At 36.6% G+C, this 13,180-nt stretch overlaps 1 protein-coding gene across 2 annotated transcripts in view; it reads left to right on the forward strand.

Moving 5' to 3' along the window:
• morn5 (MORN repeat containing 5) overlaps nt 1-12,668 on the forward strand; it is an 18,610-nt gene extending 5,942 nt beyond the window's left edge. For both annotated transcript variants that reach the window (XM_015381022.1, XM_015381023.1), the window contains exon 5: nt 12,536-12,668. In XM_015381022.1, coding sequence (XP_015236508.1) covers nt 12,536-12,660 — 125 coding nt within the window. In that variant the 3' untranslated portion in view covers nt 12,661-12,668. The remainder of the gene's footprint in view (nt 1-12,535) is intronic.
• Nucleotides 12,669-13,180: the final 512 nt, after the last annotated feature.

Genomic DNA, 13,180 nt, shown 5'->3' on the forward strand with positions numbered 1-13,180 from the left:
ATATATATATATATATATATATATATATATATATATATATATATATATATATATATATATATATATACACACACACACAAGGGGCGTTCAATATTTCCCTGACCCACTTCCAGTTGTTTGATCTAGCTGAAATTTTGCATGTGCAATTATTTATATCTATAGATTAATTGGCAAATTACAGCTCTGAGCTAATGGTGGTTTCTGATTTACAGGTGTTTGAAGAGAGTCAATTCTGAAATCGAGCTTGTTGAGCAGTGATCCCCACACCATGGGAGACTTTTGATCAGGCATCCCCAAAGTCGGTCCTCGAGGGCCGCTGTCCTGCAAGTTTTAGAGGTTTCCCTGCTCCATCACAGCTGATTTACATTGATAGTTGATTAAAAGGCTTTTGCTGAACTGCAATCATCAGAATCAGCTGTGCTAAAGCAGAGAAACCTCTAAAACCGGCAGCACAGCGGCCCTCGAGGATCGACTTTGGGGATGCCTGCTTTTGATGAAATGAAAGTAACTTATGGTGATGAAGCCACATCATATGACCTTGAACAAGGTCATGTGATGCGTCCTTTCAAATATAAACAACGGATCACTGCTCGACACTAAACACGATCTCTTTCAGACTTGAGACACTTCAAACAATGGAAAACGGGAAACCACAATTAGATCAGAAATGTAAAATTCCACTTAATCTATTGAGATATACACATAACTGGACATGCAAAAATACAGTCTAAAAATAGCTTTTTTAGTTAATCAGTCTCCATATATTGCACAAGGAGAGAGTGGGTTGTGCTTACTTGTTTATTTATCAGTTAAATGAGACCGTGATGGAATGGAGAACAGTCCAAGGTGTAACCCAAATCTCAGCTAATGGCCACTGGAGGTAGGCGCTAGCAATAATCCACCACAAACCTGCAAAGGAAAGAGGATAGGATTATTAATGTCTTTTTTTTTAATAAACTAATTGTTTATGGGACTTAATTACGTTATTTCTGACTACTGCTGGTAGAGGAAGAGATGTTAAGTGAAACTACTGAGGGCATTTATTGAAATAAAAGCCTGAAATGAGAGGTCCAGTTGTACAGCTCTAGTTCTAAAAGTACAAACCGCAGACTTAGAGAAATAAAATTTCAAAGGGGTAACATTGACATATTGGCAAGGAATTTATTTTATAAGGTAAAGCCTTACATTAGTTTCAAATACTGTTTGGTAAACCTGTTTTGAGACAGAGCAGGACTCTTTTGCCTGTTCACTAAAAGCTGGCTCTGTCTAAGAATGTTTGATCACAGTGAACCTACGGACCAATGTTAAATGAGTCCCTGTATTATCTGATTTTAAACTTCTGAGTTATGTTGTCTGACAGCTGGGCTTTTACAGGCTTTTTTTGTCCAAAGGGAAACATTGGAAGCACATTTTATGACTGAATCAATGCCCAGTATTTAAAGTAAATACGGTCTGTCAGGTGTCCAGATAGATATTACCTAATTCTGTCATCCTGCATTAAGCAAATCTCCCAGACATGTTACAGGAAGTGATAGAGACGCTCACTTCAGATGTTACAAGAGATTACAAGGCTGAGGCATTGTCTGTGGAAACTAATCATTTCAACACTTTGATTCAGAGTAAAGAAAACCCAGTCAGACTTCCCAATGTGACCAGCTAACCCTGAAGTAGCTTTAAGTGTCTTGGAAAAAGCCTTTATTTTCTTTGTCAAAGCATTTCATAGAGATTTTATATGGTTGGACAACACAAAATGATGCAAAATTAAATTAAAAAAGAAATTATCTTTGTTTTGGAGAACTGTCAAGGTTGTACTGGCCCTTGCCAATAAAACAAACAAAAAAAACATTATATATAAGGAGCAGTCCCTAGCAATTCTGCAAGGACAAGCAGATATGTACATGGATGAACTTTTAACTCGGTCAGTCTTACATTACAATAGTGTCATCCAAACTAATCCTCTTTATTAAAGGCAGGAAAGAGAATTCTGCTGTTTGTGTAGTTTTTGAATTGTGCTCTTGGTCACTGCCCCCTCCTCTGAAAGTTCTCTACGCTGGAAACACCTCCACGTTACCGGTAATTTTGTATTCCACCTAGAGAGGCAGCAAAGTTCCACGATGCACCTAGTCAGCAGGAAATCTTTATAAGATTATTATAAGAGATATAAGAAGAAGAGGGCTCTGCAAGTTATATTTACAATTTGTTGGTGTGTTCTCACTGCTGCTGCGGCTGCTACAACTTACCAACTTACTACAGAATTACACGTCCAGCAGAAGTGCAGAAGTTCTGCGACCAAAGTATCTGTTTTCAGACCCTTTTGCTACTTCAGGGCATGCCATCTCTGCAAAGAATCTCCTTAACACAAACTTAACCGGCTCTGTCCTCTCCCACTTTCCCTCCTCATTTCAACTACATCAAAAAAAGGCTTTCTTTTCCGAATATGCTTGTCAGGATTTTTTTCTGCAATGATGCTAGTTTAAACAAAAGAGTGAACAAATAGCTTTAAAAAAGCCGCAGTAGCAAACAAGCTTAGAAGTACTTCTTTGTGCTTCAGCATAATGGCGGACCGCTAGCCAAACAGCGTATAAGTTACGCTTGGAGCCTATGTAAATAACGAACTGGGGTCCCGTACGCTAAATGTTTCATTTGACAAACAAGAAGCCAATCCACTTTCGATAGTGGGCAAAGTGGATTGGCTAAAGTTTTATAGGACCGACCTGGCCAGAATTTATGGATTTAAATTTTTTTTGGAGGGGGAACCATACAGCCATCAATTAAGTCTTTTTTGATGAATCATCTTTCACACCTTTAATGTTCAAATTTTTTTGTCACTTGAGGCTTTTTTTCCATCATTTGGAAGAATCCCAGCTGGTTTCCTTATCCCTTACCTATTTCATATCTATGGGATATTATTATTAGAAAGTATCTCATAATTATGAGTTATAGGTTTGTCTATTTTTTTATGAGAGAAGCAGAAACAAGCTTCTATACAATCCCAATACAATCCATTAAAGTATGATACTGTACTTAAACACAATTTTAAAAAGTCGGCGTTGTGCACCACTAAGTATTTAAAGGTATTGCGGAGGATTTTCATGATTTTTTTAAAAGACCCGCCCACATTAGACCCCATTTAAAAAAATACACATGCACAACCCTGTAATCACTCCCAAGAGGGTACCCCTTAATAAATTTGAGCGAGAGCATGCTTGAGCCCATTTCTCTTGTGCATGCTCTATTTAAAAGTTTCTGTTTTCATAGCTCATACAAGCTTACTGTGCCCGAACGTCCGCCCTAATCCCTAGAATCCTCAATCGCTATATAGAGCAGGGAATATATAGTGGGCTTTATAGCAAACTCAGTTGACTTACCACTCGGACAGATGAACACTGCTTTTTGCTCCCTGTTGGTGCCGTAACTCCTCCTCCACTGCCTGTGTGCACCATCTTTCTTATTAGTCACCCCTGTCGGGTAGCAACAGCGGGCCACTGTGACAACAAATCCCGGAATGCTTTGCATGGAGAACTCTCCTTGCAAAGCATTTCGGGATGTATCGGCGTGTTATGAGGCTTTTCTTTTCTTCTCATACACTTCGTAGACACTTTTTCTCTTATCACCCTCTGCCATGTTCAAAGGAACTGCTTTGAGAAAGGTGAGCTTCAATGACTGGCTGAAACCATAGCTCACCACAGATATACGCGTAACAGTGCGCATGCGCAGAAACAGATAGCTAACTGGGGACGAGCACGTAGGACAGACTTAAGTACACATATCACCAGAATGATTGACAGTCAGGAGGACCATTTATTTTGATGATCCACCCGGAAAAAGAAAATCCTCCACTATAACTTTAAAGGCTGAAATTGTTATATCTCCATTTAAAATATGGCAAAAGCCAACAATAATGCCACGGGTCTAAACTTTATCTGATTGATCCTGAAGTTAAGATTTACCTGCACAAAAAACTGTGCTCAGAGATGGAAATCTTTTTAAAAAAAAAAGGTTCATCCATCATTTAAAAGTACCTAAAATGTTTCTTTTAAAGCAGGTTTGTAATTCAGATGAGAAATCTGCCTCTCAAAAAGAGCAGCTCCACTAGTGCCCGGATTTTATTCACATTTACAAATAGACTGAAGACAAGATTCAAATATGTCAGATGTTTTAGATTTCAAAGATTTTCAAAGCTATTAATAATAAAAAAATTAAAGTTATTCTTTACATTTATAGATCTGACATTGCTAAATAGTAAAATGAGACAGAGAGGGAGAGGCAGCAAGAAACTAAGACAGAAAAGATCACGGAACATTGCTCACTTTTGATTTAAATAGATATAGAGGAAAAACAGGAACTGTGGAAGTGATGTCTGCCTGTTTTTGGTTGTGGTCATGTTTGTGCCTTCAGAGGGATGTGCCCTGTATGTGGCGGCTGATGACAAACGTTATTTATGCCTGTTTATGCTCTCCCTTTTGTCTTGATACACAACTCTTGAGAGGAATGCTTCTGTATCCTGTAAGGATTTATTTTTCAACCCTGGGAGGTGAAGGCATATTTGTCAGAGTGGGTGTGAAGACTGAATTTATTGCCCAGTGGCTTCCGCCCAGGATGAAGACTGCAAAGATGATGGGACACAGGCAAGACCCTCCCTCCCAGTGGGGGGGCTCACTGTAGCAAGGAAGAGGAAGGAGATCCCCATGCAGCTGTGGATGTGAGAAGAGGGAAAATTAACCAGATGAAAAACTAGATTTCTGAAAAAGGCAGTTTTCAGTACAATTCACTTACTTTTTATGGTGTTTAAAAAAAGCAACAAGGAAACATGAGGCTAACACTTTATTTACTTAACAAACCTGACGTCCTTAGTTACTAACACTGACATGGACAAACAATCCATTCTGGACAGATGCCGAGCTGCAAAACAATAGGATCTTTCACTAATATGTCCCAAGTGGTTTTAAGATGTTTATGGAGGACTATAAAAGCATTTTTATATAACATCTTGCTGCACAAGAACGTGCAGCAAGATGTTCAAATTTAAAGTATAGAGCAGACACAAATACTACATTGTATTTATGAAGTTTAAGCATACAAATCAAACTTGTCCTTATTTTCAAGACTTTCTGTCAGCCCCATCTCACCACTGGGTCTCTTCTTTCTATGTAAAACATAGACAATTTGCACCTTTGCTTGGCACAGTTTGCTTACATATAGACAACTATTTTACCAGGCTAAACAACATTATGCTTCTGCTGCTGCAAGAGGTTTCTATTGTTATTCTGGTGTTTACTAATTCCGCTGCTACTGCCTTCTTCTTCTGAATATTGCAAACCTGTAAAGATACTTAAGCCAATGCTCAAGTCAACCAGTGGTTGCCATGATATGCACTGTCTGAATACTGCTGGCAGTAAGAAAGGAGCTAGGAAGAGGAAGCATAATGCTTACTATTGATAGTCCATTTAGTATCGGGATCTATTGTTGTTCCTATCAGCAAAATTGCAGTAACACGGTTACCCACAATCCAAAGCATGGAAGTATGCATGCACATCTTTCGGCCGTGCTGAAGCCCCCCCAAAAAATATTGTCAAGCCCCCCCAAAACCATCCCTCTTCAAACATTGTCGGATGAGCACTAACCCCTGTTCAATGACAAAACGTGGTTGTAATGTGAATCAGGGGCACTAGGACCCTGTTTCGAATACATGCCCCTGTTATTATTCTGAGAGCTGCTTTGCTTGTTGCAGCATTGTTGTCAACTTAGTGACTTTTTTGTATATTTTGCAACTTTTCAGACACCTCAGACACCATTTCATATAATGAGTTTACTCAACCTCTGTTTCTGTTACCATAGTAACAGTCTCCCCCTCATCTCCCCTGGTCAGGACCAGTTTGTAATTTGTATAATTTTCATCAGAAAGAAACATATTTCAGAAATCATAAATACATATTCAGTCAAGTTGATAAATCTGTAAACATCCACTTAAAATGTGTAAAAATTTCTAGGTATATAAAATTGTATTTTTACTTTCTGAAATGCAGTTTTTGTTGGCAGAAATTTTATTTAGAAAATGCTGATGAGAGTTTTGTCTAGAAATGTGATTTTGAACAGGAAGATTCCTATTTTAGTGATCTACAAATGGAACAACAGAGAGGAGAGTTCTTTTATAAATGTTAAAACGACCTGCCATAGACACTTCATTTAAACCTACACATCAACTTGAGCAGCAATCCTCTCCCATGCAATCTCTGTCTCATTTGCAGCTGTAGCGCTGTTGGTTTGTCTTTTTAACACATTAATGATTAAACTAACTCATAGCAGCCTTTGTAAAATCGCACATTATTTTTTCAACTTAAGGCTACATCAATTCAGAGTTGAGGATTTAAGTCTGAGTTTATTAAACCTACTTTGTATAACGGCATCTGGAGCAAATGTTTTTTTCCAAAAAAAAGACTTGCAAGAAATTTACCAACTAATTTATGTTTTGTTGGGGGCTGGCAATGGGAAAGAATCGATCACTCCAAGCCTCATCCACTATTTGCCTCTGTTAATTGTCTTCAAGTTCAATTTGATACCATAAGACTGATTTATGCAGTTTTAGTTTAGGTTAAAATAATCCTATTGAATACTAGAAATGATTTTATAAAGATCCTCTTGAGCTTTGAACGTAGAGTATTTTTAATCACTGTCTGTCTTGCCACTATTGGGTTCTCTCTTACTGCTGGATCAAAGCATTACTAAATATGCAAATAATTTGATGTTGACAGAAGTGTTTTGTCAAATCAATCAATCAATCAAAATCAATCAATTTCTTTATTGTTAACTATAATTTACATTGTAATCGAGATTTAAGTTTCAGTAGTTGTGACAAGTGTCTTGAAATAGTCCATTCTGTAATATATTAACAAAGGAAGGATGTATAGCTATACTAACACAAGACTGTTTTATTACCATTCAAACTGCAGAGGGGTCCATCCTACTTAGGGCAGATAGCTTTTAGATAACTAAAACCAAGTAGTTTTTTTATGTTAACGTCATGCATGTATTAAAGCATCTAATCTGGGGCTAAGAGCCCCCAAATACTGGGTCTTGAAGACATTTCTAACAAGATGTAGGCACAACTTAACTCATGCAACACTTGCAAGTATATGTAGCTTTATATATTTTGGGTTTTATAATGAGGAGCTTCTGCCATTCGTTACATTTTGTAGCCTCTGGAAGGCTGTAGTTCCAATTTGACAAGCATCATCCATGTGCCGCCATGTACTTGTGTGCGGAAGGCTGAAGGCTGTCTAGATTCAGTACAGCATTCAGGAGTTCCTTTCTTATCCATGATACAGTTCTCACCGTTGACCCCACAAAACGAGAAGGGCTAGGATATAGGAACAGGAGATAGGAGCAACAATTTGTACTACTCCGAGCTAGCCTTCTTCTTCTCATACTCAAATTTACGAATAGCATTAGCATGTTTAATGGGATTTGTGGAAGCTCATACTCTTCTATATTTGTATATGGCCACTACATCTACTGTAAAAATAATAACAATGACAAAACCACTTTTCCATGCAATGCTTTAAGCATATAAACAGGTTTTCTAATAAGAACAAAATAATATTATTAATACCGCCAAATGTTACTTAAATGATAAAGAACTGTTAAAAGCAGTCAAATTAAAAGAATGTACGTACTGATGGTGTGAGTTGCAGCCTTCTAGAATACAGAAGTCCTGTATGGTTCTGTTGCTCCAAATTGCTGACTTGTAATTCCAACTTCATATTCTAGTTGAAATTCACAACTCAGAGGATTGATAATAGAACTTTTGAATATAAATGGAACATAGCTGCTGCAGAACTGCCTGGAAAAGCCAGATGCATACCAGGTCATTTGTTTTCATTTTTGCTGTGTTAAATCAGATGTGGATTTTGTAGACATTGAGCAGAGATACACATTTTCTGTTGAGATTTTATGTTTTAAGAGTTTGTTATAATTTTATTTGGTCATTTACTGACACAAGCATATGAAAACCAACAGCATGGGATCTCCAAACGTAACAGTGTTTTTTACAACATTCTACTAAAGTAACTTTGTGGTTCCAAATGTGGTAGCAGGGTGTTGGGAATGATTGTTGTTCTTAGTCATGGATCAAGGACAAAACATTGTTTTCTTGTGAATTAGATAAAGGATAACAGCCATTCGCCAGGTGTAGCTTAGAGCATGGAACAATCAGAATGCAGCCCCTGAGAAAAACAGAATGGATTGTCTCCTATGGCTGTAATGCTTGCAATGTGTTTAACTGTGTGATATGGATTTGGGGTGCATCTCTTAGATCAGGGGCAGCAACGCAGTGCCTGAGGTCACCAAGGGGCCCTCAAGGGCCCCATGGGGTGCCCTCAGCATCTTCTGAAAACTCACTCACAACTCATTATTTTTATTTACTGTAATGTTATCCTGTTTATTTCTTTCTAAATAGTATTTTATAATACTACCCCGATAATGAAATCACCTACAAATTACTTGTGGAATTATTATAAAGAAGTTCTAAAACTTTTAACAACTTCTTGACAATTGAATACTTTATAAATTCTATTTAATATGTTGTATAAAGTTATATTGCTCCCTTGAATTTAAAATACTCCCATTAGCTTTGACCTCTAGCACTTTCACCTTTAGTTGTAATACTGCCTAACTCTCATTGAAAAGCTTTTCTCTTGTAATATTCAGCTGCTTTATTCCAATGAGCCTCACTTTGATCTGATTAGAAACAGAGCTGTTCTGGCATAGAGAATCTCATGATCTGAAACATTTATACATTATTTTTTTAATCAAAACTTAAAATTTTAGATATATGATCATCTCTAAAATATGTGTTGTATCTAGTTTTATGAAAAGTTTTTAAATTTGTTGCCGCTCATTCAAGAAAATTTTGAAGTGCAATGCTGTTTATAATTAAAAATAATACGAAATCAAACTTTGCACAATCAAACTTTCAGCATTTGTTCAGTTATTTTCTGAACAAACACACTCCCAGTTTAGTTTTCCTACTTAGAATGTACCATGTGCTGCCATATGATTTTGTCTTACTTTCCTGTGCCTTGAATGAATGGTTGGTTCTCAAACTGGACAGAAAACATTCCACTGCCAAGGAAAACACTTCAAGCGTCGGAGCTGTGGCCTGGTCCCTTTGTCCAAGTCCAGTTGAGGTGTTTCACAGACAGATAAAAATCAGCCTGAGCTCTGGGGAGTGGAACAGAAAAAAAAATCTCTGGAAATTCTCCCCTTTCAAACATCTTTTAGACTTTAATCCACAAAATAAGCTTAATCCTCTGATCTTTGGATGATGAATTACATTTCTAAAGTTTTAATCTGATATCAAAAAATATCTCAAGCTGGTGTGTTGACAGTGCACAAGAGACATTTGACTTATGTGAGCATGTTTAAATGCTTGTTTTGGCATTTACATAATGGGTGATTTCACTGTAGTGCGTCTACAAACTGCATACAGGATAATAACACATAATGACCTTACACCGAGCCTCTGGTAACTGGAACAAGAGCAGTCAAAACTTTCTTATTTCTGTCTCGGTTTCACTTTCACATGGCACAGAAGCCGTTGATGACCTATGCAAATCACCAAAAATTAGGAAAACATTTTTTTTTTTTTTTATGAGCCAGGGTAGGTCTAAGCCTTTGTGTACGTGTGCAAGTGTTAAATAACAGCGATCAGGCTGGAAGGAAACACTTTTCCCTCCAAGTGTGTTTTGAGGGTTAAGATAAACAGAATTTAACAAGGTGCCATTATCGCTTCCATACTCACTCTTGTGTGCCTTGAATGAGGATCCTCCATGCATGCAGTCAGTCCACATTGGTATCAACCACAAAAACTGCAGAGTGGGTGTAAATGAAGTAGTCGACCTTTATTAAAGTAAATATACCAGAATTACAGAATTTTGTGTATGAATAAGTATGAAAAGTATTTGTATTTCTAAATTTTACTCCCTGGAGCATCTTCATCCATACTTTATCTATTGATGGATTTGTTCTTCATTTAATTTATTTTGCCTTTTAACTATTTATCTCTTAATGATCCATTAATCCATTTATCAATTTAGTTTTTTCTTCCTCCTGCTTCTACATCCCATTTATAGTGTCTTCCATCATTTTTATTTCAATTCGTACATCCTTTCAACCAGAAGTTTCTGCAGATTTTATCATTAGACCAAGCAATACAAGGCCTTGTCTATATAAAGCCTCAAACTCACTGCGAATCCAGACATTTGAATTGAGAAACTTCCAGGAGGGTAGGCGAAACGTCTTCAAACCTTGGAAAGCAAGTCCAGTGGATTGTTTTTTAAAATTTTACGGAATTAGACTATCTAATGTTATTAAGGGGAAATCAGCAGTCAACTCATTGCACAGTTTATTTTTATTACATTTATTGATCAGAATGTTCCACTTCTTTTTTTTGTTGGTTTTTTTAGGATCTGAAAGGCTAATTGCCATTCTTATCTAATGTGGATTTTTATTTTTATTTCTTTATTTATTCCTACTTTGGTTCGTTTTCTTTTCTTCTTCTTTTTTTTTTTGGCTGACTATCAAAAAAGTAAAAAAAATACTTTTTTTCTAATAGGTAGTTAAACATTTACTTTCTTTTACTTTAACATTTACTGTCTGGGAATTCCTGGTTTTGGATTATTTGGATTATAAAAAAAATGGCTGATTCTTTTGATTTGCTGATTGTTGGTGCATAATCTCCAATGTTTGTATTTGGACCGAGAACATTAGAATTATAATATTTGAACAGGAAAAAATAGTAGAAGGCCTGAATATTAAGATGTGATACTAAATACCTGATATAAAAACAAATCTATCTTTATCTAAATTTATGGACTGCAAATGTTCTGCTCTAATACACTACATGGCAAAGCCTAAAATATACCAGCCACCTGTGCCCTCGGTTAACTTAAGCTACCAATTACATGTGACTTAAATCCTCAGATAAACGCTGCTATTCAATTTGAAGAGGGCAGAATTACAGCAAATATAAAATGTCTCAATCTAATCATCATTAAGCCGTGGGCTGTGGCTAATTGAGGTCAGTCTCATGGTAACACGGAGAATATATTGCCTCCAATAATTACCTGTCCCATTTTCGAACTACGTCACAAAGACTGCGCAAATGTTTGCTGTGACAGCTGTCGCGTGGCCGATACAGTCCAATTGCCCTTACGGTCGGCGCAGGTAGAGAGGAGAGCCGAGCTGTTATAGTCGTGAAGTGGCTGGTGGCGTCCACGCCCACTGCTGCCAATTACACACAATCAGCGCGCGAGCCTCATACTTGCTTCTCTGTAGGTACAAAAGGGGCCCCGCGCGCTCCGAGGATCCTCGGGGTGAGGCCCGCGAGCGGCTCAAGTGCGTGCAGCTGCGCGCGCTCCAGAGAAAGCTCACTTCCCTGCAATTAGCTTCTCGTTTCACCGTCTAACAAGGAGAGACTGGTTTATTATCGGCTCCTCTGGTAGCCTTTTGGTTTAAAAAAAGATTGGCCTCCATTTTTAGTGGGTTATTATTTGTTGGTGTCTGAAGTGGCTCTAAGAAGTTATTTTCCTCTAATTGTCAGGCCTATCTTGCTTTGACAAATTTATCCAAGACTTGAATGGCACTTCAGTGCTGCAGTCTAGCGCACAAAATGACCCGCACAGTTAAATATGCAAGCCATTGATTGTTAACTTAAAATGAGCCTAACACCTTCTGTTTAGAGCAGAATATAAGATCTTTGTTCTGGCTTTCAGGTTGCTTTTGATTGCCTTCAAAACAGACAAAGTACAAAAATTGCTGATAAATAAAACTTTTGGAAAAATGTTTGACGGTTTTCTTTTTTTTTTCTTTTTCTTTTTTGAAGGACAAGGGTCTTAGTAATGCTAAAAATGGAATGAATTTAAAATGATTTCTCTTAAATTGGCATTCCTTATTTTTGGCTTATTATCACAACTTCTAACGTTTTCTTCATGCATCTTTAGTCTTTAACTCTCTTAATTACTGAACAGGCACTTATAAAAAAAAATCAAACATTCAATTAAAAGGTTGTTTAATCATTTTTATTTTTTGTCTATAGATAAAGTATTTGGCGTTATCTGGACCAGTTTTCTATAATGCTTAAAGAAAGAACTAAATCAAAAATTAATTCAATGTTTGTGCCTAAACAAGTGCTCAAATGCAATATGTTGAATTTAGTCAAGAATACTGCATTAGCACTGATCATAGTCCAGATTTAACAGCAGTATCACAGACCATGGAAATCCCACGAGCTTTTAAAAGTAGGCTATTGGTTCATTTTAGTATTTGTGAAAAAAGCAGGTTCAGTTTTGATATTTTGTACTTAAATATCCAGAATATTACAAAATCGCAAAAAAGCGAAAAAGATTTGATCATGAAAACGTATGTGATAGAGTACAAAAATTGTTGGATCTCTGCAAAGCATGACAAGCTGCTTTTATTACCTATGTTTCTGATACCGGCATAAATTAATGAATTCCCCAACAAATCTTTTTAACAGTTGACTCTGAACATGAGTGGATTGTGCGCACATGTCGGAAGGCTTGGGATGATTTTCCTGTTGGCAATGATTCCAAAAAACCTTCTGCATCCAGAGATGAGGAGGACAGCAAGATCGTCTCATAAGAATGCATTAATTTGAATTTTTGGAATTTCACATACAGTATTAAAGCTGAGCTGAAAGATAAGGCTGTGTCTTTATTTGTGATGGAACATAATGTAATAAAAAAAGCAAATAAAAAATTGTAAAAAATACAAAAAAAAAGGACTCTTTTTTTTTTTTTACTTTGACTTATCTTTATCATCATAAAGCTGTTTTCCTTTAGAAGACTGTAGCTCTTTCCACTTACAGCATTAAGGGTTTAAGTCTCAATCTATTCAGGGGGGCTCATGTTAGAAAAGTTAGTAAAGATTCCATTCCTGAAATTTGTTTTTGTCTCTTAACAGAGAATTATTTTTAACAAAGCAGTTAAAACCTTATAGAACAAACTTATTTAAGGAAAATAAGGGGAAAATAAACAACTATTTAAAGCAAAGTTTTTAACATTTAATATTTAAGAATGCGATCAGAAGTTAAAATAATATGATTATAGGCATTATTACAGAATTAATAAAAACTTCAGAGATTAGCAAAACCGTGGAAGGT

This window comes from Cyprinodon variegatus, unplaced genomic scaffold (assembly GCF_000732505.1).
Source record: "Cyprinodon variegatus isolate N-32 unplaced genomic scaffold, C_variegatus-1.0 Scaffold227, whole genome shotgun sequence".
Classification (NCBI taxonomy): domain Eukaryota; kingdom Metazoa; phylum Chordata; class Actinopteri; order Cyprinodontiformes; family Cyprinodontidae; genus Cyprinodon; species Cyprinodon variegatus.